Consider the following 23,000-nt stretch of genomic DNA (forward strand, 5'->3'; position numbering starts at 1 on the left):
TGATGCCATCCCATTTAATAACTCTTGTATTCTGTCTCAATATTTACTAACTATACTTCCCATACTAGTAAATATTTTTATAGAAATATGAGTTTTGAGATAATTTAATATTATGTCATATAAACACACTTGTAATTTAACAAACATTTTTCCTTTGTTTTATTTTTATTTATTTTTTTTTAGAGAGAGAGAGAGAGAGAGAGAGAATTTATTTATTTATTTGCTTAGTTTTTGGCGGACACAACATCTTTGTTTGTATGAGGTGCTGAGGATCGAACCCGGGCCACACGCATGCCAGGCGAGCGCGCTACCGCTTGAGCCACATCCCCAGCCCTTTTCCTTGGTTTTATAATTTAGGTTGTTTTCTTTCCTGTTCTTTCATAAATAATACTCCGATGAACTCATATCTTTGTCTGTATCTGTTTCATAAGTACAAAGGAATCTTATGTAAGTGAAATAATTAGATCAGATGAAAGGAATATTTATGTTTTTATATATAGACACAGTATCCTGCAGAAATACCTATTGGTTGGTCCTTTCTCTGGTGATGTGTAAGATCTTTCTTATTAGTCTTCAGTCTGAGTGAGCAAGGAAGGTTTTTAGTCTGGATAATTTGACAGTCACAAATAGTCTTCTTGTTTTAGTTTGAATGCTTTTAGGTGGTTTGTTAATCATATGATTTCTTGGGAGATATATTCATATCCTGTGTGTATCTTTATTGGAGTTGCCATGTTTTCTTATAAGCACTTTAGTGAAATTTGGGTTAAGTTTTTACTACTAATTTTAGTATTTGTAAGTAAATACTTGTATTTGTAAGGGAAAGACCCTGTATTTGTAAGGAAAAAACACATGAGTTTATGTACACAGAAAAATTGGAATGTATGTTAGAAAAATGCTAATAAATTTTTAAGTGGTAGAATTTTGGATGCTTTATCTTTGTATTTAGCTTTTTTTTTTTTTAATTTTTCCTTTCCCTTTCTTTCTCTTCTCTTTTCTCCTCCTCCTCCCCCTCCCCTCTTCTCCTCTCTTTTCTCTTCAAGACAGTCTGACTGTGTTGCCCAGGTGGGCCTCAAACTCCTGGACTCAAAGTGATCTTCTTGCCTCCGCCTTGCAGGGAGCTTGAGACCACAGGTGCATGTCACAGAGTCCCACGTTTCCTTTTTTCTGTTTATTCTATAATAAATTTTTTAATTATTTATTTTATTTTATTTTATTTTATTTTTGGTACTGGAGATTGAACTCAGAGGCAGTTGACCACGGAGCCACATCCCCAGCCCTATTTTGTATTTTATTTAGAGACAGGGTCTCACTGAGTTGCTTAGTGCCTCGCCATTGCTGAGGCTGGCTTTGAACTCACTGTCCTCCTGTCTCAGCCTTCAGAGCTGCTGGGATTACAAGTGTGTGCCAATCATTTTCTTGTGATTTATGATTAAAGCACTGGTCTTTCTATCCTGAGTCCTTGTTAACTGCTTCAGGCCTTTTGCGTAAAGGTGAAATTAATTCCTCCCAGCTGCACTTGACTCTAATACAACTCCTGATGCCTGTTCCCGCATACCAGCTCTGTGACCTGTGTTTGTCCAGCCATGTAGAAAGGATGTGGGGTGGCAAGAAACTTGTCCTAATGTTTTTATTTTCCACTGTCATGGCTAGCCTGCTATGGGATGGATGAAGAGGAGAACCACTATGTCTCACAGCTCAGGGAAGTCTACAACAGCTGTGACACTACTGGGACAGGATTTCTGGACCGAGACGAGTTGACCCAACTGTGCTATAAGCTTCACCTGGAAAAGCAGCTGCCTATACTCCTGCAGACTCTTCTTGGAAGCAACCACTTTGCCAGGGTGGGTATTAGATTCCATTTTCATGAAGAAGAGCACAGAGTTGTGTAGTTGGCTATTATAGGTATTAGGTAAATATCAGTTGAGGAAAGATACTTGTCAAAGGAAAGTTATTAGCAAATGGAATGATGTTTTCCTTCTTTGCCAATCCTACAATTTAGGAAATTCTTTAGGATTACTTTTTTTTTTTTTTTTTTTTTTTTTACTACGAGAGTAACTTTCAGAGGTTTTTCTTGGGAATAGAATGGAGAAAAGTTTGGGTAAGGGGTTACCAAACTTGAATCTAGTAGCAACTCAGCGGGTAAATCATTCAGATATAATTTCAGACTACCTTAGGGCAGATTGTCTTAGAAAATTAACCAACTTGAAATTTATTGAACTTAAATGATACCCATCTTCAAGGTGCCTGTAATTTCATCTAGGCCAGATAGAAAATGGAAACACTAGGAAATTCAAGGTCACCTAGAGTGGTGACCTACATTCTAGACCACAACCTGCTCTCAGTATCAGAAACACTAAAAGGCACCCTGGACCTCCCTTTCTACTTCTTAGAAGTCTTAATGATTAAAAAAAAAACAAAAACAAAAAAACCCAGTACCAATTATCACACTGGTCATTTTTGATGAAAGAACATTTTCCCCATAGAATTCAATAAAACTACTTTCATTTTAAATGGAAAAAACTCCACTCTGTAAATTTAGTCATTAATACATAACTCTAATTTTAAAAATAAATATTGTAATATTTGAATTAGCAAGGTTGTTTTTGAACCTTGCTAATGTTTATTTTAAAATCCTAGATCTTGCTATTATTAAGCCAGAAAGGAAATATGCCTAAACTTCTTGTGACTACCATGAGGAATTTCCATGCCTGTTTTATATTATATCATTTTGGGGTGTTTTAAAAAAAATACCAGCAGGGATGCTGGGGTTGTGGCTCAGCAGTGGAGCACTTGCCTAGCACGTGCAAAGCACTGGGTTCGATCCTCAGCACCACATAAAAATAAATAAATAAAGGTATTATGTCCAACTACAACTAAAAATATATATATTTAAAAAGGGAGGGGCTGGGGCTGGGTCTCAGTGGTAGAGTGCTTGCCTAGCACGTGCAAGGCCCTAGGGTTTATCCTCAGCACCACATATAAATAAAGGTATTGTGTACAACTACAACTAAAATAATAATAATAATAATAATAATAATAATAATATTTTTTTAAATGACCAGTGGGGAGGATCTTAACCTTGAATATTTTAAATTTGGGTAGAGAGACTTCTTCTTAAAAAAAAAATGATTCTTAACATTGTGACACTGGGCGTAATTTTAAAGTCAAACATGACTCTAGAGCACAGATGCAGCCCTTTCATTTCAATGAATGAGTCGGAGATCATATGGAGATGGGTGGGTTGTCTTGTTAGGGCAAACATCTGAATGCCAATGGGGTTCTTTCTGTTTTGAGAGTTGTGAAAGTGAAGGGCACGAGGAAACATACAAGTCCAAATGGTGTATATATATATTGTATGTTAATGGTATATGTAAATTATATTATAACCAGTCTAAAATGGCAGCAAACTGGTCCATCATATCCTTCTACTGCCTGATGGAAGATAGTCAGCTGATAATCATTTTATCAAAGATGCAAAGGAAACCTGATTAGATTAAGCAAAACTTGCCATTTTATTATCCATCAAACATTTTTGAAGCACCTCATAATGTGTTAATCAATACCAGCTGTTAGGAATGCAGAGCTGAGAGAAATACGATTTCTATCTTAATGGGAAATGTATATAGGCAAGGTTATTCAAGATTAGAACTTGTCTTTTCATTTTGGGATTGATTACATAAATTCTAGTAGGTCCATATGATGAAATTTTATGCAGCCCTAAAAAGAAATGAGACTTCAGCTATTTCAGTGGTGGCAAGTTAGCAAACTCTGGCCAACCTTCCTCATAGAGCAAGTAAACCAAAAATCTCAAAGACAGTAAAGAGCAAAACAGACTTAGGAAGAAATTACGAGTCCAAAAATCCGTGCTAAACCAAGTACCTAGAGAGGTGACCTCAACACCCAAAATCCCATTTGCCCTCAGAATATTTTCTGATCATAAGTAAGCAACTGTAAAATTGATCTCTGGGGACTCAAAAGGTAAATATGTCAAAACCAGGTTTGCCCAATGTTAGAATGTGGGAAACCAGCCCCAAATTTAAGGGAGAATCCTAATGGGTAATACCTGTTGGACAAAGATGACTTTCATGTCAGTCAACTTTTGTGCTTCTTTGTAGTTTGGTCTTGTGTCCCCCTCAGAGTCTACATATCCTCAAGCCTTTCATTAAAGCATTGGTATTGCTGTGACATCTGGCAAAGGCAGACAAATGCTTACTCTTAAGCTCTGAAATTAGTCCTAAGTAATAGCTAAATGCAATGACCAGCATACAATTGGGTTAGCAGGCACAAAACAAACAAATCAGATTGAGTAAGAATCAACAAAAACAAGCAACAATGGAAGCAGACCCACAAAATCTAAAACAATTATTGTTACCATATTAGGAGACTTTTAAAAAATGAATTTGAAAAGATCCATAGGACTTCTTAGAGGGATGGCTAAGAAATTATATAACAAATCTAAACATGGAAACAAATTAGACTGAAAAGTCTAATCCTCCAGAATGTAGCATGAAGATAGATTAAAAACAAAAAGATGGTAAAGGGGTAGAGTGATAAGTTTCAGGATTCTTTGAATTGGAGACCCAGGAGGAAAGGAGAGAAGCATTATATGAAGAGATACTAGGAGATAATGTTCAGAACAGATGAAGCATACCGCTTGGGATTCCAAAAGCCCATGGTATTCCAAAGAGTATAAATAAAAAGAAATCCTCACCTGACTATATTGTTGTGGTACTGAAGGAAAACAAAGACAGACATGTTAAAAGTGGTCACAGGTGGGTACACAGGATCTCTTTATTTTTCTTATAACTGCATCTGAATCTATAACTATCTCAAAATGAAAAGTTTAACAATTTTTTTTAAAAAATTAGCCAGAGAAAATGCATATCCTAAAAATGAACCATAGTTAGATCGATAGCTGCCTTCTCCACTGCAATAGAGGGAAGAATACAGTGGTCAGTACCTCCAATGTGCTGAAAGAAAGTAACTGCTGACCTAAGGTTCATTCCTGGCAAAAGTGTCTTCTGAGAATAAAGGTGAAAAAAAAAATCCCTCTAGATGTGAGAAACAGAATTCTGCTTAGCAGTGAAAGAACATAGAGGCAAACACATAGGATTTGTTGAGCACCTACAGCAGTCAGCTCATAATCCAGAAAAATAATTGTATACACAGGGAAAGTAGCAGCTTGCCATCATGGTGTTACCACTGAAGTATAACACCCAGGCAAGTGTAGAGTGGAAAGTGGAAGGTTTTATTAAAGGACAGCAGACAAGTCTTCTCCCCCGGAGGAAGAAGGGGACCTGAAAGGCGGAATCCTTGGAAGGAGGAGGTCTTTCCTTTTTTATATCTAAGGTCTTCTTTTAGTCCTCCCACATTCCTGTCCTTTATTTCCCTCTATCCTGCAGTGATACAATGCAGGTGGGAAGGCCCAAAGGTAGGAGATAGGTGGACTGGAGGAGTAATCTGGGCAGAAAGGGCCTGGGGACATTAATTAATTAATTAATTAATTTCCCTAACTGCTGTTCTGGTTTCCTGGACTCCATTCGATAATGGTCTCCATTTTCTTTATCTTACTCAATATTAGACCCGATTTACCTAATTACACTAACTACCTATTTTTATGCTCGAATTCAGGACCCCCAAAAGACCACCAGAGACCAAGATCGATGTAAGCAGCAAAGAGGTGTTTATTGCGAGCTAGCTCGGTCCTCCGCAAGCACACAGCAACTGGTGACGCTGAGAGGCCCCCAGCCCAGGGTTTGCAGCAGTTTTATACACTCTTTGGAGAAGGCAGGGACCCCCACATACATCATAGCATCTCTTAGCAAATCATCACACACCGCGGGAAAATCAAATAACAACTCTAAAACATGATTAGCACTTTCACTGGCAGGAACAAGTTGGGTAGGGGTGATTGGTTACTATGAGAGGGGGATTCATTTGAACTGATTGATTTAAGCCAAGAGGGGTGTTCGTGCTAAACTACATGGTTTCCCAACACCATAAACTACTGGGAGGGTCATCTGGCATCCCAGATATTTCCTTGTCTCATGCTGATTGGTGGCTGCTAGGGGGTTGCTATGGGTCCCCACCTAGCCTGACTGAGTCAGGGACACCTGGCACAGCAGATCTCTCCTGTTATTTGTAGATAAACAACTTAGCAGGGTGGGAATGTGCCTAGGAGTGCTCTGTGGGTCTTTCCAAGGACAAAGGTGATGTCCCTTCCTTGGACAGGCTTTGCTCTGAGGTAGAGGCTGGTTTTTCACTATCTTTAAATCTGACTTCAGTGGGAGCAACAGAGATATGCTCATTCAAGTTCTGCTCCTGCAGCTCTAACATCTGTGGTGCTGATACTGCCAGTTACTGAAGAGTAACTGATGAGTTCTGCTCCCTCACACGTTGAAGTATAACACTAGAGAAGTACGCTGAGGCAAGCATATAAAGCAGGGTTTATTTTAAAAGGGTTTCCTGGTATCCCAAGAAGTGAGAGGTTTTTGCCTTTTTTAAAATTAATTAATTAATGAATTAATTAAGTAGTTGCAGTTGGACAGAATGCCTTTATTTTATTTGTTTATTTTTATGTTGGTGCTGAGGATCAAACCCAGTGCCTCATGCATGCAAGGCAAGCACTCTGGCACTGAGCCATAGCCTCAGCCCTGGTTTTGCCCTTTTTTATATGTCCTAGGCTTCCTTTGTTCTTCCCCTTCTCTTTCTCCTTCCTGCAAATGTGACTAGGTTCAGGAAATACTCTGTGGGATGGCCCAAAGTGGGAAACAGGTGAGCTGAAGAGGCCTGAGAGGAGTGATCTGGGCAGGAAGGGGGAGTAATTAACAATTCCCTGTAGGGGATGAGAATCCCTGGGACAACAGGTTGGAGCAGGGTCAGGTTCTTGATAAGAGTGGAGGAAGGGCTCTGAAGGAACTAACATTTCAATCCCTCCAGTCTCTGGATCTGACCCTTGCCTGTCTGCCTAACTCTGACTTCAGAGCTATTTTGACCTAATAGCTCTTCTGTTGATTTATTTCTGCCTGGGTTTCATTGAAGCATAGAGAAAAGAGCACATAGCAAAATGTTCAGCACAAGGAATATTCCAAACTGAGCACACCTGTGTGACCTGAACCTTTGCTAATCTCTTTACTTCAGTAACACTTTTTACCTAAAAATCCATTTTCTTTTATATCAAAAAGATATAAAAGCCCCTGAATGCCTGCTCATGTGCCTTTTGGTCCCTCTGTCACCAGAGGTTAGCCACTGTCCTGGTACTAATGTCACAGGTTTGTTTTGCTTATTTCTGAACTTTACATAAATGAAAATATACTCTACATACTCAATACATACTCTTTGTCTCCTTTTATTCAATATTTTGTCGCTGAGATAATTTCACAATGTTATGTCTATCAGTGGCTTGGTTTTTTTTCCCCCCAAGGTCATATATTTTGTTGTATGATACTATTATGGTTTATTGGTCCTTTCTGTTTAAATGGGATCAGAATAATTTCCACTATTCTAGAAGAATAAATTATTATTATATGTTATAAATTGTTATTCTGCTAAGAAAAAAAAAGATAGCATGTGAAATTAAAACATCTCAGACAAACTAAGAGTTTGGCATCAGTATATATAAGAAAAATGAAATTATAAATGTCATTTTTTAAATAGATGGAAAATTATCCCAGATGCAAGGTCAGAAATGCAAGAAAAACAGTGTAATTCTAAATGAACATCCACTAGGTGAAATTAAAATTAACATTTTTGAGGGTTGAAAATATAAAAAACTAAAATTCATGGTAACAAAGGTAACAAAGTCAGGAGCGTAGTAAATGGACTTTTTAAGCATTATACCTGCTTTGCATTATCATAGAACATGGCAAGAGTATTGATTAATAGTCAATTTTGAGAAACAAAGGATACATGTTACAAGTTTCAAGATAATTAGTAAAAGAATGGAAACAGACTATATAACTTCTAAGTTAATAAAGAGAAGATGGAGTCCTAAAATATAACTATTTATATATAAATATAAAAATATAATCAATAATTCAAAGAACAGAATGAAAAGTACAAGCAAGTAGGTCAATTTGAAAGTACAAAATAGTGATTAAAATCCAAATATATCAGTAATTACATTAAGTATACATAGACTAAATATTTCAGTTAAAAGATAGTCTAGAAAAAAAAAGCTTTAATACTGCTCACAAGAGATAATCTGAAACAAGGACATAAATAATTGGAATTAAAAGTTTGATGAAAAGATGGGTCATATAAACAGTAACAAAAGAAAGTTGGGGTAGTGAGAGGAGCTGCTGCCGCCGTCCATTCGCTGCGGAGCCGGAGGAGGAGGGGAGAGGCCTGGAGGACACCAACATGAACAAGTTGAAATCATCGCAGAAGGATAAAGTTTATGATCTTCACACAATCTAATGAAAAAACAGCAGTAAGTTGTCTTTCTCAAAATGACTGGAAGTTAGATGTTGCAACAGATAATTTTTTCCAAAATCCTGAACTTTATATACGAGAGAGTGTAAAAGGATCATTGGACAGGAAGAAGTTAGAACAACTATACAATAGATATAAAGATCCTCAAGATGAAAATAAAATTGGAATAGATGGTATACAGCAGTTCTGTGATGACCTCGCACTTGATCCAGCCAGCCTTAGTGTGTTGATCATTGCATGGAAGTTTAGAGCAGCAACACAGTGCGAGTTCTCCAAACAGGAGTTTATGGATGGCATGACAGAATTAGGATGTGACAGCATAGAAAAACTAAAGGCCCAAATACCCAAGATGGAACAAGAATTGAAAGAACCAGGACGATTTAAGGATTTTTACCAGTTTACTTTTAATTTTGCAAAGAATCCAGGACAAAAAGGATTAGATCTAGAAATGGCCATTGCCTACTGGAACTTAGTGCTTAATGGAAGATTTAAATTCTTAGACTTATGGAATAAATTTTTGTTGGAACATCATAAACGATCAATACCAAAATATACTTGGAATCTTCTTTTAGACTTCAGTACAATGATTGCAGATGACATGACTAATTACGATGAAGAAGGAGCATGGCCTGTTCTCATTGATGACTTTGTGGAATTTGCACGCCCTCAAATTGCTGGGACAAAAAGTACAACAGTGTAGCACTAAAGGAACCTTCTAGAATGTACATAGTCTGTACAATAAATACAATGGAAAATTGCACAGTCAATTTCTGCTGGCTGGACTGAACTGAAGATCAATCCTCACAATTCAAACTGAGGGTTGAGACAAAACTTTAAGGATACATCTTGGACCATATTGTATTTCATTCTTCTAATGGTGGTTTGGGCTTGTCTTCTAGTCTGGGCCGCTCTAAACATTTATAATTCCAACGTTGTGGATTTCATCTTATATCTGTGGACCATCCTAGTTTATTCTCCCATAAGTCTTAGAAGCTTTATGGTGATTATTTTGAGGTTTCCATTCTCGCATAAAGCACAATGCTGTCTTCATCAGAAAACAGTTTGGCATAAGAATTAAACATAATGAACATCAAAAAAAAGTTGGGGTAATTTTTTTATATAAAAGAAAATGGATTTTTAGGTAAAAAGTGTTACTGAAAAAGATTAGCAAAGGTTCATTTCACCAAAGGGATATATAAATATATATTCTGTGACCCAGGATTCTTGTTCTTAGGTATGTACCATGGAGAAATCTCAAAGGTCATGTGCAACATTGTTTAAATTGGTTTTGTTCTTAATAATTAAACACTGGGAACAGTGGAAAAGTTTGTCAGTAGAACAATGGATTGATGTTAGCATGGTTACATAGGAGAATACTATGCAGCAGAGAAAATGAATGAAGTATACCTATACATAGCAACTTAAATGAATATTGTAGAAGTAATGTTGAACCATAAAAGCAAGATAAAAACAAGAATTTTACAAATCCATTTAAATCAAATTCAAAAAAGAGCCAAACTAAAACATGGTTTTTTAGGGATACAGGCAAATGATGTATATAGAAAAGCAAGGAAGTTATCACTATAAAAATCAGAGTAGGGGCAAGAGATTTATTGAAAAGAAATCCATGGTGCTGGTTGGTCTGTTTCTTGATGGAAAGTGATATAATTAATATTTGTTTTATCTGTATTAATGTTTTATAGTCATCAGATTCCTTTTTTATATACTGTTTTCTTTCTAACTTTTAGAATTTTTCTCATTTTTAGAGATGGGTCTCTAACTTGTTGCTCAAGTTGGCCTTGAATTCCTGGGCTCCAGTGATCCTCCTCCCTCAGCCTCCTAAGTAGCTGGGACTATAGTACACACCACTGCATCTGGCTACTGTTTACTAATTATGTTGATCTGCTTTTATAAAACTGTGTTTATGTGGTGGTGAGATTATGGTTCACTGTTGCCTTCTTATTATATTCTTCTATTGTAAATAATCTTAAGGACATATATGATAAGTACACATATGAAAAAATAAAATGAATGTTCTCAAACTATAAGGCAAATAATCAGATGTTTCTGAGAAAAAAATGCAAAGGCTATCAAGCGGGTCTGTCTAAAGTAACATTGTCCTCTCTTTTCTTAAATTCATACAGGTTAACTTTGAGGAATTTAAGGAAGGTTTTGTGGCTGTGCTGTCATCCACTGTTGGTGTTGGCCCCTTAGATGAAGAGAGTAGTTCTTTGGAATCAGGTAAGAGGGTTTCCTCCTGTCAGCTTGAGTTTCTTTTCATTACTTGTGGCCTGAGTATAACCAAGCAGTTCTGTAAACTAAATTCTAATCCCACTTTCTGTCACTACCAAACTATGTAGACTTGGGCAAAACATTTGGACCTTTTCTCCTTTCATTTCCTCATCTGTAAAGTAGTGGCATTTAATGACACATGCTGTGCCTGCAGCGGATGGCTTCACCAGATCCAGTGTGTAATGGGTGTGGAGGAGGGAGCAGTGCAGTGCTGATGGCAGTGTGGCTTTCCAGGGCTCTCAGGCTGTCTACCTGCACAGGACACTCTGGCATCTACTGTGTCACAGATTCTTTGCTTTCCATCATGGTGATCAAAATACCTGACAAGAACAACTTAGAAAATGAAAGACTTATTTTGACTCATTGGTTTCATTCCATGGTCAGCTGGCTCCATTGCTTTGGGCCTTAGATGAGGCAGAATATTAAGATCCTGGGGGTTTGTGGCAAAGGAGAACTGCTCAGCTCATGGAAACCAAGAAGCAGAGAGAAGGAGAGAGAGCAAGGGTCAGCGGTCACCAAAGGTCACTACCTGCCTGTAGTTTTCTCCTCCTTCCAGGAGTCCATTGAGATCATAAATCCATCAAATGCTCAGAGACATGTGCTCTGCGAGGTGAAAGGTAATGCCCAGTACTCATTTGTTACCACTGCCCCACTGGATGTGCTGTGGGACCTGTTTAGAGAGTATGAAATGGTGGCCGGCAGTTCCTCTGTGCCCCACGGCATACTGGTCAGACAGGTGCATGGCTATGGAATTACAGTATTGGGCAGAAAAGAAACTGGCAGGGGACAAAGAGCTTGTGCCATGTGTATTCTGAGCTTTATGTATATTATTTAGATTCTGTTTCATCCTCATAGAAATCCTGTGGTGGTGTTATACCCACTATGCAGGTGAGAAAACCGAGACCTGAGGTGGAAAGGAATTTGTCCATGATCTCACAGTTAATAGTGCTGAGGAGCCCCAATTTTCCAGCTTTAAACCCTTGCGCATGGAACCCTGATTATTCCATTAGGTGCTATTTGGTCAGGCTCCCTTCTTACTCCTTGCTGGGTGTAGAGACCTTGGGCACAGTGCCCAGAGCTCTAAGGTTACAGGGAAACCTTCTGTCAAACCAGCTCCACTCAGACCATTTGCATGATCCTGTCAATGCCTTATCTCACACCTTTCTCTCTCAGATGAGAAGAGGGCCACATGCCTTTCCTGACTCACAGGAGTTTGTAACACAATCAGAAAGAAATATCAAAGTGTCTTCAGAAAAGTGAGGTCCAGGGCTGGGGTTGTGGCTCAGTGGTAGAGCGCTTGCCCAGCCTGTGTGAGGCACTGGGTTTGATTCTCAGCGCTGCATATAAATAAGTAAAATAAAGATCCATTGACAACTAAAAAATATTTAAGAAAAGACAAGACAGACCCAGCCCTACTGCTGTGTACTCCCTTGTCTATACCAAACAACTCAGGAAGTCCTCCCTGCCATGGGGTGCTCGTAAGCTTAAAACTCTCCTTCTATGCCACGTGTTCTTAGTTCTTACAAAGAAACAAACTCATTGAGGACCTGTGCTTTTTCTCATCGAGTCCAGTTTTCTTTTGGATTAGAATTTCAAAGCTTTCTTTAACAGAATGGTCCTATGCCCCACCTGAGACACTGTTCCTCCTGCCAGTGGGTAGACTTCATCTCCTTGTCCTTCTCCATACACCCCTCTCTGCTAGCTAAAAGGCCGAACTGGTATATTTAGGCTGCACATTTTCTTTTTGTGCAAAAGATAGCCCTGAGAAAGACTCGAATCTCTGCTGACTCCTCTGCAAAGACTCTTGTCTTCCTCCCAGCACATGTTCCATCTACTTATTTTACCACCTGTATTCTGAAAGAAAAATTTCTAACTCCTAAACTCCCTTGATATTTGAGCTATCTTTTAATTTTTAAGCTTATATCATTTTTATAATGAATACAGTGCTTTCAATAAAGAATGACCATTATTATGTTTCTGACTCATTTACAGAATTTTTTTTATTAGTTACACATGACAGTACAATGATCTTGACATATCATATATTTGACTCAAATATATCAGGTGATATGCAAAAAAATCACAAAAATGTTTATTACAAAAAATCATATATATAGCAATGGTTCCAAAGAAGTAATTTTTTTTTTGTCAGGAATAAACATTTGGACAGGGATCAAAGTTTTGGTACTATTTTTATGTACTTTTACTCATAGTGAATAATCTTTACACCATTTCTTCATTTTACTTATTGGGATTAATCACAATTTATATATCTTCTAAAAGGGCACTGAAGGCAGAAAAACATTAATGGCTTATGTTTAAATTACCTACATTATTTGATCTTTCACTTTTTGAACAAAAAAAAATCTACATAAAACCATCTCAATAAATATCTGTATCTCTGGTTTAAAAAATAAAGGCTGAACTGGTGCTGTGCGCTTGTGGTATGGAGAGTCAAGGTGGGTCCTGCCTGTGCTCTCCAGGGTTGAGCCTGGTTCAGTATCCCCCCACCCAGCCCTTCTCATTGTGCTCACTGGCCTGCCCATCCCCCACGTGCATCCCATGTTCCCAGTGCATTCAATCCCCTTCTTGCCCCCTCTGTTTCCTGCTGCTGCAGGGCTCTGGTCTCAGGCCCTGCTTGCCTCCTCTGCTGTAGTCAAAATGTCATCCTTTTCCTGATTTTCAGTCTCTTAGCTGCTCCTTCTTGTCACCCTCACTGTGATCAGAAAAAAAGGTGCTTTGGATACTCCAGTGGTATCTAGAGTTTCACGAGGTGAGTATGTATCTTGCATTTTGAAGATCACCCCTGCTTCCCGGTCATCTTTCTCCTTTTATTAAAGAAAAGCCAATATTGAACATACAAATACGTGTGCTTTGCTTTTTTGGACTTTGTTACACTTTCTCCTGCTCTGTGTGCATTTCCTGCACATAGTGTGCAGGATTTGGGCGGAACGTGTGCTCTCCACTCTGGGCTGCTGCCGGGTGTGTTGGGTCATGTGCCTCAGGTGCCCTGAGGGTGGGACGACAGGAGACTGGCCCAGAGCACGCCGGAAAGATGCCAGTCCCAGGTGACTTATGGTGCTCCTCACCCCAGAGGGAGAGACCCTGTGATTCTGTGGGGACTAGAGAGCTGTTCCTGGCATTGTTGCCATGGCCCACTCCTCTGCCATTTTGTTTCTGTGCTGACAAACTTCGTGGACTGTCGTCTGTGATGGAGAACCTGATGGAGGGTGGTTTCTCGATGGGCTTCTCTGATGAGAACGTTGAGGAGGATTATGAAAGAGCATGGGTCATTCTGGGCAGCTTATGGCTCTAAGTAGCATGAGGGGAGGGTGGGCTGCACCATCCCCAGGTGTGCAGGTATGTAGTTGAGTCCCAGGACTGTGGTAGCCAGAGTCTTCTCTGTGGCCGGGGTGGTATTCCAGGAGGGTCATGAGCACCCCTGAGTTTCCCCACCTTGGATGTGCTAGGGATTTGCACTTTCAATACCACCTCAGGATGCCTCCTAAGCTGATAGGGAAGAAGAAGATCCCTGCCTCCCATCACCAGCTGCAGCTTGTGTGCAGCAGAGGCCAGAATCAAAAGCAAGAGCCTCATTCACCCTTTGGGCAGCTCTTTATCAAGAGCCGTTCTCCACAGTGGTATTCAACCTGTGAACTTTGGTGAATTTTCTCACACATTCTCATTTTCTCTCTACTGACTTGGAAGCTTTTTCTGATCTTTAACATGTCCTATGAGCTGTGTTCCCTCTGGGGAGTTTGCCAGGCCAGGCTTGTTGCTGCCTGTTGCTTCAAATTGTCATTAATCGTGCCTCTGATGACGTTTGAAGTGTCCCACTCGTCACCACAGGTGGTTCCAGCTGCTATCAGTTCAGCATGTCCTAAGTAGATCTCTGCATCTTCCTCACTAAACCTTGTCTGTGGTTCTCAGTTTCTGTCTCCGTCCCTGTTCCTCTGGTTGGCCCAAGACAGGTCTGCCATGAAGTGTTCCTCAGTTTTCTGGACAGGCCTTGCCTCATTGGACCCATTCTTTCTCTCCAGATATCCCCATTCTGGTTGTTTCTTCCCTCTGTACCCAGCCTTTACCTGCTGTCCTCCCAACTCTCTTTCCTGCCCCACCCACATACACTTTTTTTAGGATTGGACAGATGTATAGAACAGAGGTAGGAAGAAGGACAGGTAAGGTTTAGGGGATTCTCACAGATCCTGGAACCAAATTCATGGCTGCCTCTGCTCCAGACATTCAGACCTGCTGCAGGGTTGCAGAGAATCTCCTGGCTGTGTCTGGCCCACACCAACCCATGCCTTTCCAGCTCCATGGGGTGAATAGCTGAGAGAAGTAGTCATCATATCTCCAGAGCAGTGTGTTCTTGAGTGATTGGGAGGGGTTTTTTTCCCCCTTTGCATAAAAAAATAGATTTTGTACTTCTTTTTTATTCTATAAACAAAAGCAAAATATGCTTGAAAAAGATGTAAATAGTATATGGAATTTAGTGGAAAGTTCCCTCTCCCTGTTCTGGCTTTCTAAGTCTCCCACCCTCTGGTGTTATGAGAGCCACTGTTAACCATTCATGCATTTTTCCACATGTTTTCCTGTGTATAACGGCACATCTTGAGGCATACTCTTGTGTCAAATCTATAATTTTTGGAGGGTGTCCTGTCATATGAGCGGGCCCAGAACCCACTTCATAGGTCCATCCCTCATATCTCCCATTTTCTTTTCAGCTGCCTCTTGTGCTGTCCCACCAAAATATGTGAGTGGCTCCAAGTGGTATGGCCGTCGGAGCCGGCCTGAGCGGTGGGACTCTACCGCTGAAGCCAAATACGTACCAGAGCAGCAAGCCAAGGCCAGCCTGAAGAGCCAGCTCCGACGTTCTGCGTCTCTGGAAAGTGTGGAGGTGGGTCAGTCCTCCCTTCCCGCCCCAGGTTGCCCAGTGTTGGGAGACCAGTGTGTCACTTCATCAGTCTCCATATGATAACCAGAGGATTTGTGGAGGGCAGCCACGTTCCTGGGCATCTTAAGTTGCCTGAAGCTAAGGTTCACGTTGAGAATAACATTTCCTTCTAATTGTCTTGGGTCTGATTGTCTTTGGGGGGAATCCTGGCCACAGAGCACTCTTTTTCAGTTGATACTTTGTTCCCTCCCCTCCTTCCATCACCACCTTCCCTATCACTGCAAGAAGGTGATTTTTATGAAAATGTGCAGAGGGATAGAAATGGGAAAATGCCTTTGACGCAGCCTCAAAATTTGGAATGTGGGTGCACCAAAACAATGGTCTTACTTGCCTCAAACACTTAGAATATAACAAGATCCCTCTTGGGGTCTTGGGAGTTGATTCTTCCCTTCTACCTGCTCTGAGCCTTTTGACCCAAGTGTCTGGAATTGGTCAAGGAAATCAGCTCTCCCTGGAGGCAGGTCCACAGTTTTTGAGTTAATCATTGATTCATTAGACCCATATTTTAAGGATTCCAGAAAGTCCTAGCTCTGTGAACCAACTTCTGACAGATGGAGCCAGTGTTAACCATTCATGCATTTTTCCACATGTTTTCCTGTGTATAAGTTTGGGAACTTATCTTTAATAAGAGTTCTGGGGCCCAGACTGATTAGTTTATATTGTGAACATTTGTTGAGGCAAAGAAAAAAAAAAAACATACTTAAACGTTACAACTCTTCTTTCAGGGGCCTGCTATATCTGTGAAACACTAACAGATCCAGGACATTCCTTTTGTATTTATTTTGAAAAATTTGAGTCTCAGGCACAGAGGGTTGAGTTAATCTACTCCTGGGCTTAAAGTGCGTCATCTTTGTTGGTGCCGTTCTGCTTCTTAAGTCATCTTTGACCCCCAAAATGTGAATGCAGGGAAACCTGACTTTGAGATTGTTGGTTGAATTGAACTTGTTAGAAAAATGAGGCTCACTGTTTATCACCAATCGGATTCTGACCCTTGAGAGTTAATGACAGCTTTGAAGGTCATTCCAGGTGTTCATTTGGAATCTGTTAGGGGGCTGCGCAGTCCTTGTTTGAAGCAGACCCTGTGATCTGCTGACTTGGTCACTGAAACATGAGGTTTTTACTTATATCATGCACTTCTCAATGGCCCTGCCTGCTCTGCTGTCTTAGGTCCAAGCTTTTGCAGGTCACTGAAGTGTCAAGTGCTTGCTATGCATTGTGCTGTCCCCAGAGACCTTGGAGGGATGCAAGGTCTATTTGAGGAACGAATGTGGATGAAAAAGGACAGTGCAGAAGGTGATGATGTCACAAGCTCTTTTGGAGATTGTGTCTCATAACTGAAACATTGACTAGTTCCTGTCAAGTGCTGGTGTCTGAAGTCAACAGCATCACGTTGTACTGTTTTAGGGAGAGTATTTCTCTTCTGTTACAGTGTGAGGGCTTCAATTTGTTTTCAGTGTAACCTGCTGGTGATTGGTTGTGTTGAGGAGCCCTCAGTGTGCAGAATGAGGAAGGCAACCGTCTTCATGTCCAGGCCCCTCACGTCTGAGAGGGCATTGATCCAGAGGCATGGTGCATACTGCTCCATGGGGACCACACCCTGCAAATCCTCAGCCTAGGGGTGCTCGCTTGACATGCAGCCTCCATTGTCCTTCTCTCACCCAAAACATCTTGTTCTCTTTGTTCTGGTGCTCCACCCACTGTGTTATCCCCTGGAGGACTCACATCTTTCTCCTTACATTTTTCCAGAGTCTCAAGTCAGATGAAGAAGCCGAGAGTGCTAAAGAGACTCAAAATGAATTATTTGAAGCACAAGGTAATGTCATAGCATCCTATTTGGTGTTCTCTGCCTTTGACCAGGGCTTTGAAAACTCAAAGAGCTGGATCCATGGACAGGGCACAGCCACAAGAAGAACTTCTTGGGAAATGCATGCTCTGGGTGGTGTTCCTGGTAGACCCCTTCTCTAAGAGCTTTCAGAATGTTGGTATCAAAGCCATGAGGTGGTCACTTGGTCCTCAGCTTTCCCTGATGTCAGATCTTGAGGCAGAAGCCACTGACCAAGGGAGCAATGTGATTCTACCATGCTTCATGGTCTGTGAGTACTGGTATGATCTCAACTGGCAGGTTTGGGTCATGCCCAGGACTGGCCCTGCTCATCTTTCCTAGCATGCTAAGCCTGGACAAAGCTGCTCTTTGATGTGAAGGAGCTGTCTTAGCACCGGCCAAATTCCTATCCTTTCCCTAGATACAGTGTAAGACATGGTCCTGTTCCTTAAGAGCCTTATGTAGCAACAGAGGCCAACAGTTGGAGTACATGAGCAAATCATAGTCTATTAGCACAACACTGCAGAGCTGGAAAATGGAAGGCTCTGCTGTTTGTGTTGCTGTGGCACTGTCTGTGAGACCCAGAGCTGGGAAAGGAAGCTGGGTGCTAGGAGTGAGTGGGACATGAAATCTAGCCTCACCTTTCTAGAGTGGCACATGTGTTACATGCTCCTGTGGATACAGAAGCATTTTGGAAGTTCATGCAAAAAACTCTTTATAGTTATCTTTGAGGAGAGAAATGGAAGCTCTTGGGACAGGGACTTCTTTTTTATTTTATCTTGTAATGATATAAGAATATCATTCTTTTTTTTAAGAGAGAGAAATTTTTAATATTTATTTTTTAGTTTTCGGTGGACACAACATCCTTATTTTATTTTTATGTGGTGCTGAGGATAGAACCCAGCGCCCTGCGCATGCCAGGCGAGCGCATTACCGCTCGAGCAACATCCCCAGCCCATAAGAATATCATTCTAATGATATAAGAATTCTAGAGTGTTAACTGGGGAGTCAAGAACAATGACCATGGCAAACATTGTAAAACATAGATAACAGTAGAGTATGTGATGCTGCAGAAGTGAAAAAATGATGATGTAGGTGTGGGAGGAGCATGCACCCATGTCAAACCTGAGGAACTGCCCCAGGAGGGCAAATCTCTAGGCACCTCTTCTCTAGCACAGCCCAAGCAAGGCCCAAAGGTGAGAGACTGAGTGAGCTTGAGAACAAAAGTAAGGTTTATGCCAGGCCTTCAGGTTGTAGAGCTCAAACTTCTTGTGACACTGTTGTAGAGCTTTTCCGAGAAATAAACTGACTAGAGTACCCAGGAAAGGTTTGGAGAAGGTGAAAAGGTAGAACAGGCTCCATAATATGTCCAGGGCCTCTCCTGAGACATGCAAAAGCTGAATCTGAAATTGTGTGAAGGATCACTCACATGTCTGGGTTTGGGGCCTTGGGTGAAAATTGCCTCAGAGTGTCTGGGTTTCATCATAGCATATGTCTCAGGGCCTCCAGTGCACATGATCCCACAAGGAAGGCTGGGGTTGCCTCATAGCACATGGGCCAAAAGTCATGTAAGCATCCCTTCTGCCATCTGGGTTGGAACTGTCACAAGACTCCCTAGATTGGAGGAGAGGGGCCACATATTCCATGTTCTAATGGCAGGAGTGTCAAAAGAATTCTGAAGCCATGCTTTTAAACTGCTCTTGGGGAAATTTGAAAGGAAGAAGACAGGTGTTTCAGAAGAGAGAAGGAGTTAAGAATGGGAGGATGTTATGTGCATCAATAAACAGGAAAACTGGACGTTTCGAGAGACATGTAGGGAACAAACTGAGGTCCTTAAACTCAGACACCTGTGCAGCATGAGGGAAAGCAGGAAACTCTCGATGTCTTTGAAGAGGACAGTGGTGGGGGGAACTACTGCTTTGGGGTACAGGGCCACAATGATAGGAAGAGTCTGGAGCTGGCTGACCATAAATGGAGCTGTCTTCAGACTGTGGGAGGTCTCTCGCTCCCCCAGTTGATTAAGGAACTGAGAGGTGCCTTTGGGCAAGTGGATGGGGCTGGCAGAGGTGCGAGACCATCCCAGGAAGCTATTGGGCCACTGGCTGTGCTTTAACCCATCTGTGGGTTCTGGGCAGAATCTATGGCTGTCAGTGTCCTGCCCCCCCAAAAACCCTCACCCTTGGGCAGGGTACCCTGTGATTTCCGTCACACTGGGCTGCAGGTCCTTTCCCGTGTTTTCCTCAACAGCATCATTTCCCCACATCATTCACAAGCATGTAGGCCTCCTATTTCTTGGGGGGACAATGGCTTTTTTATTACGAGTTGCATTAGGAAAGTAATTAATGTCAAAATGGCTCATCTGCCTGACAGATCCAGACCACTGAAACAGAACTTGCATTGCTTCAAGTCTGCTTTCAATGGAAGTGACCCTTCCTCCTGCAGTGGGCTGGGCTATGTGGATGGGCTTGTAAAGGGGCATATCTGTCTCAGGATAGCTCACCATAGATACATCCTCAAGGATGCCCCAGTGTCTGTCCTCCTGCACAAGTTTTAAACACATCAGGAAGCCAATCAGCTGAAGAGGAAAGGTTACACATGGCAGAGTCTTCTCATTGCTGAGCCTGAGGAGCAAGTATGTTGGGCTTCACTATACTCTTCTTTTTGGGTGGGTTTGAGGAGTTTCAAAAATTAAATTGTTAAAAAGCTGGTCTTGGGCTGAGGGCATAGCTCAGTGGTATAGTGCTTGCCTAGCATGTGTGAATCCTTGGGTTCAATCCCCAGCACTTCAAAAAGAGAAAGAAATATTGATTTATGGAAGTGAAAAAAAAAAAACTTAGAAAAAGCTGACCTTCTGTTATAAATAGAGCCATCTTTTAAGTACTTGAAGTGGTCAGACTTTAGTAAGTTACCTTCTGAAAAGCTTTCCCCAGGTGGAGCAGACTTTTCCCTCAACATTCTGTTAGGAAATTCTGAAACACATAATGGAAAGAATGGGTACTATGAACCCATGATGTACCTACCACCTAGTTCTACCTGGAAACATCTGTTTTTCAACTCCTGTGTGTGCACCTGTCCTTCCACTGGTCCATCTGATTTCTGAATAAATTGCCAGCATTGATGTGCTTTCCCTAGATGCTTCAACTTGGAACACAGGGTTTAATTATTGTTGGCATTTTTCCTACAGCTTTACTTGATTGACAGATAAAAATATATTTAAACTGCATATATTTAAACTATACAACATGATGATTTGACATATGTAATATACTATGAAATGATTATGTAGCAAACCCTTGCCTCACATAGTTACTTTTGCATGTATTTCCTGAGAGCACTTCAGATCTCTCTTCACATATTTTGGTAGTCAATACGTTGTATTATTAACTGTGGTTACTAGATTGTACATTAGGTTTCCAGTACTTAATCATCTTATAACTGAAGCTTTGTATTCTTTAGCCAACATCTTTTTTTCCCCCAGACAGCCCAGCCCAGCCCCCAGTAACCTCCATTACTCTCTATTACCAAGAGTTCCATGTATTCACTTATATGTGGAACCATGCAGTTTTTGTCCTTCTGTGCCTGGCTTATTTCACTTAGCATAATGTTCTCCAGATCTATCCATGATGTCACAAATGGTAGGATTTCCTTTTCCTCTTCCTTCCTGTCCCTACTTTCTCTCTCTCTCTCTCTCTCTCGCTCTCTCTCTCTTTGGTACTGAGGATTGAACTCAGGGCACTAACCACGTAGCCACATCCCCAGTATTTTATTGAGAGACAGGGTCTCACTGAGTTGTTTAGCACCTCACTGTTGCTGAGGCTGACTTTGAACTTGCGATCCTCCTGTCTCAGTCTCCCGATCTGCTGGGATTACAGGTGTGCGCCACTGCACCCAGCTCCCACCTTCTTTTTAAGGCTGAATATTTTATTGTGTATTTATCAGGTATCAGGGTTTAACTGTGAATCTCCTTTGCTTCAGGCCAGCTGCAAACCTGGAGTTCTGAGGTCTTTGGGAGCTCCCAAAAGCCCTGCAGTCCCTCCTTGGACTCACCCGAGAGGCAGGTACGGGGCATCTGGGAAGAGTTGGGGGTTGGCAGCAGTGGCCACCTGAATGAGCAGGAATTGGCTGTGGTCTGCCAGAGCATCGGACTCCATGGACTTGAGAAAGAGGTGAGACCCTAGCAACTTTGTTGTGGCCATAGTTTAATGTTGGGTCTGGAAAATCCCTTCACCCTTCAGACACTGGGACAGTTCTAACAATTTCTGATCTAAAGTCATTTGGTGGCTCCCAATGCTTCTGCCCAAAGCTAAACCCCCAGATACCTTTAAGAGCCTGCCTCCCAAATTTATTATGCTGTCAAACATGCTGGGGACTTCTAATGCCTTCACTCAAAATCCTCCTCTGTCTGCAATGAAACACCCTTTCCCTTCTCAGCATGACCCCTTCTACTTCTCAACCCAGTACAGTATCTCTGAGCCTGCCTGTCTTCACAGCAGCTGGTGGCTCTCATCCTGAGTAGGTGCTGGATGGAAGGCAGTCATGGTGCTGGGCATGATAAGGGTTGTTTGTAGCCTTGTGCCCTTGTTGGTCTATGAACCTTGGGACCAGGCCATGCTTCCTGTGTACATCTCCTCAGGGTCCAGCAAGTTTCTGTCCCCAGTAGACACTGAGTATTTGAGGAATTAGAAAGTTTAGATGCTGTTGTCTCACAATGGGCCTGAACCCAGTGAGGCTATGTAGGTTTCACAAGACAGAGTCAGGAGGCCTTAGGAAAGTGGCCTGGACACCTTTGAGTTTGGAAAAGGACAAGCAGACTGCCTTTGCTGGGTGCTTGGAGCCAGAAGGAGGGAGGGAGGTAACCTGAAGGTGGTGGTCTTTGTCTAGGAACTTGAAGACCTGTTTAACAAACTGGATCAGGATGGAGATGGCAGAGTGAGTCTTGCGGAATTCCAAGTTGGCCTGTTCAGTCATGAGCCTGCTTCACTTCTGGAATCTTCTACCCTGCTCAAATCAAGCAAGCCCTGGTCTCATTGTCAGGTAAAATGTAGCAATTAAATCTCAAAATCTGGCAGTAACTGTTGTCATTCCCTGATGACTGAGGATGCTGGCCTCTCTGCTGCTGTCACCACTTGAGCTGCTCAGGAGCTGGCTCAGTGTGTGCACACGTGAAGCTATGTGGCTTAGATTTTGGAACCACACAGACCTGGGGGTGAGTCAGTGTTGCTTTTTCCAGCTGTGCATCACAGGATGAGTTACTTATTTTCTCTAAGCTTTAGTCCCATCTATAAGATGGAAACAGTCAAGTCAACTATTTTAGGAGTTCTGGAGGATAATGAACAATGCACGCGGTACACAGCATTTCCTCAGTGAGTCTTCTCAATTGTAGGTGTGGTAATATGTTCCAAAAGAGAACTCCCTCCTTTTGCTTCCCTTCTCCATTGGGTATTGAGAGTTGGCTCCTGAAGGCTTCTGCTGTACCTTATCTAGAATTGGTCCTCAGTG

The 23,000-nt window shown here is 41.5% G+C and overlaps 1 protein-coding gene and 1 pseudogene across 1 annotated transcript in view; both read left to right on the forward strand.

The window, feature by feature from the left end:
- The window catches only part of Ninl (ninein like), a 160,898-nt gene that overhangs the window by 79,740 nt on the left and 58,158 nt on the right, over positions 1 to 23,000 (forward strand). Inside the window, exons 2-7 of the mRNA XM_026393038.2 lie at positions 1,651 to 1,841; positions 10,578 to 10,674; positions 15,450 to 15,622; positions 17,426 to 17,492; positions 21,477 to 21,667; positions 22,383 to 22,535. Of these exons, the coding sequence (XP_026248823.2) occupies positions 1,662 to 1,841; positions 10,578 to 10,674; positions 15,450 to 15,622; positions 17,426 to 17,492; positions 21,477 to 21,667; positions 22,383 to 22,535 (861 nt within the window). The 5' untranslated portion in view covers positions 1,651 to 1,661. The remainder of the gene's footprint in view (positions 1 to 1,650; positions 1,842 to 10,577; positions 10,675 to 15,449; positions 15,623 to 17,425; positions 17,493 to 21,476; positions 21,668 to 22,382; positions 22,536 to 23,000) is intronic.
- On the forward strand, positions 8,362 to 9,518 carry LOC113185800 (DCN1-like protein 1 pseudogene; annotated as a pseudogene).

The sequence above is a fragment of the Urocitellus parryii genome, chromosome 6, assembly GCF_045843805.1.
Source record: "Urocitellus parryii isolate mUroPar1 chromosome 6, mUroPar1.hap1, whole genome shotgun sequence".
NCBI lineage: Eukaryota > Metazoa > Chordata > Mammalia > Rodentia > Sciuridae > Urocitellus > Urocitellus parryii.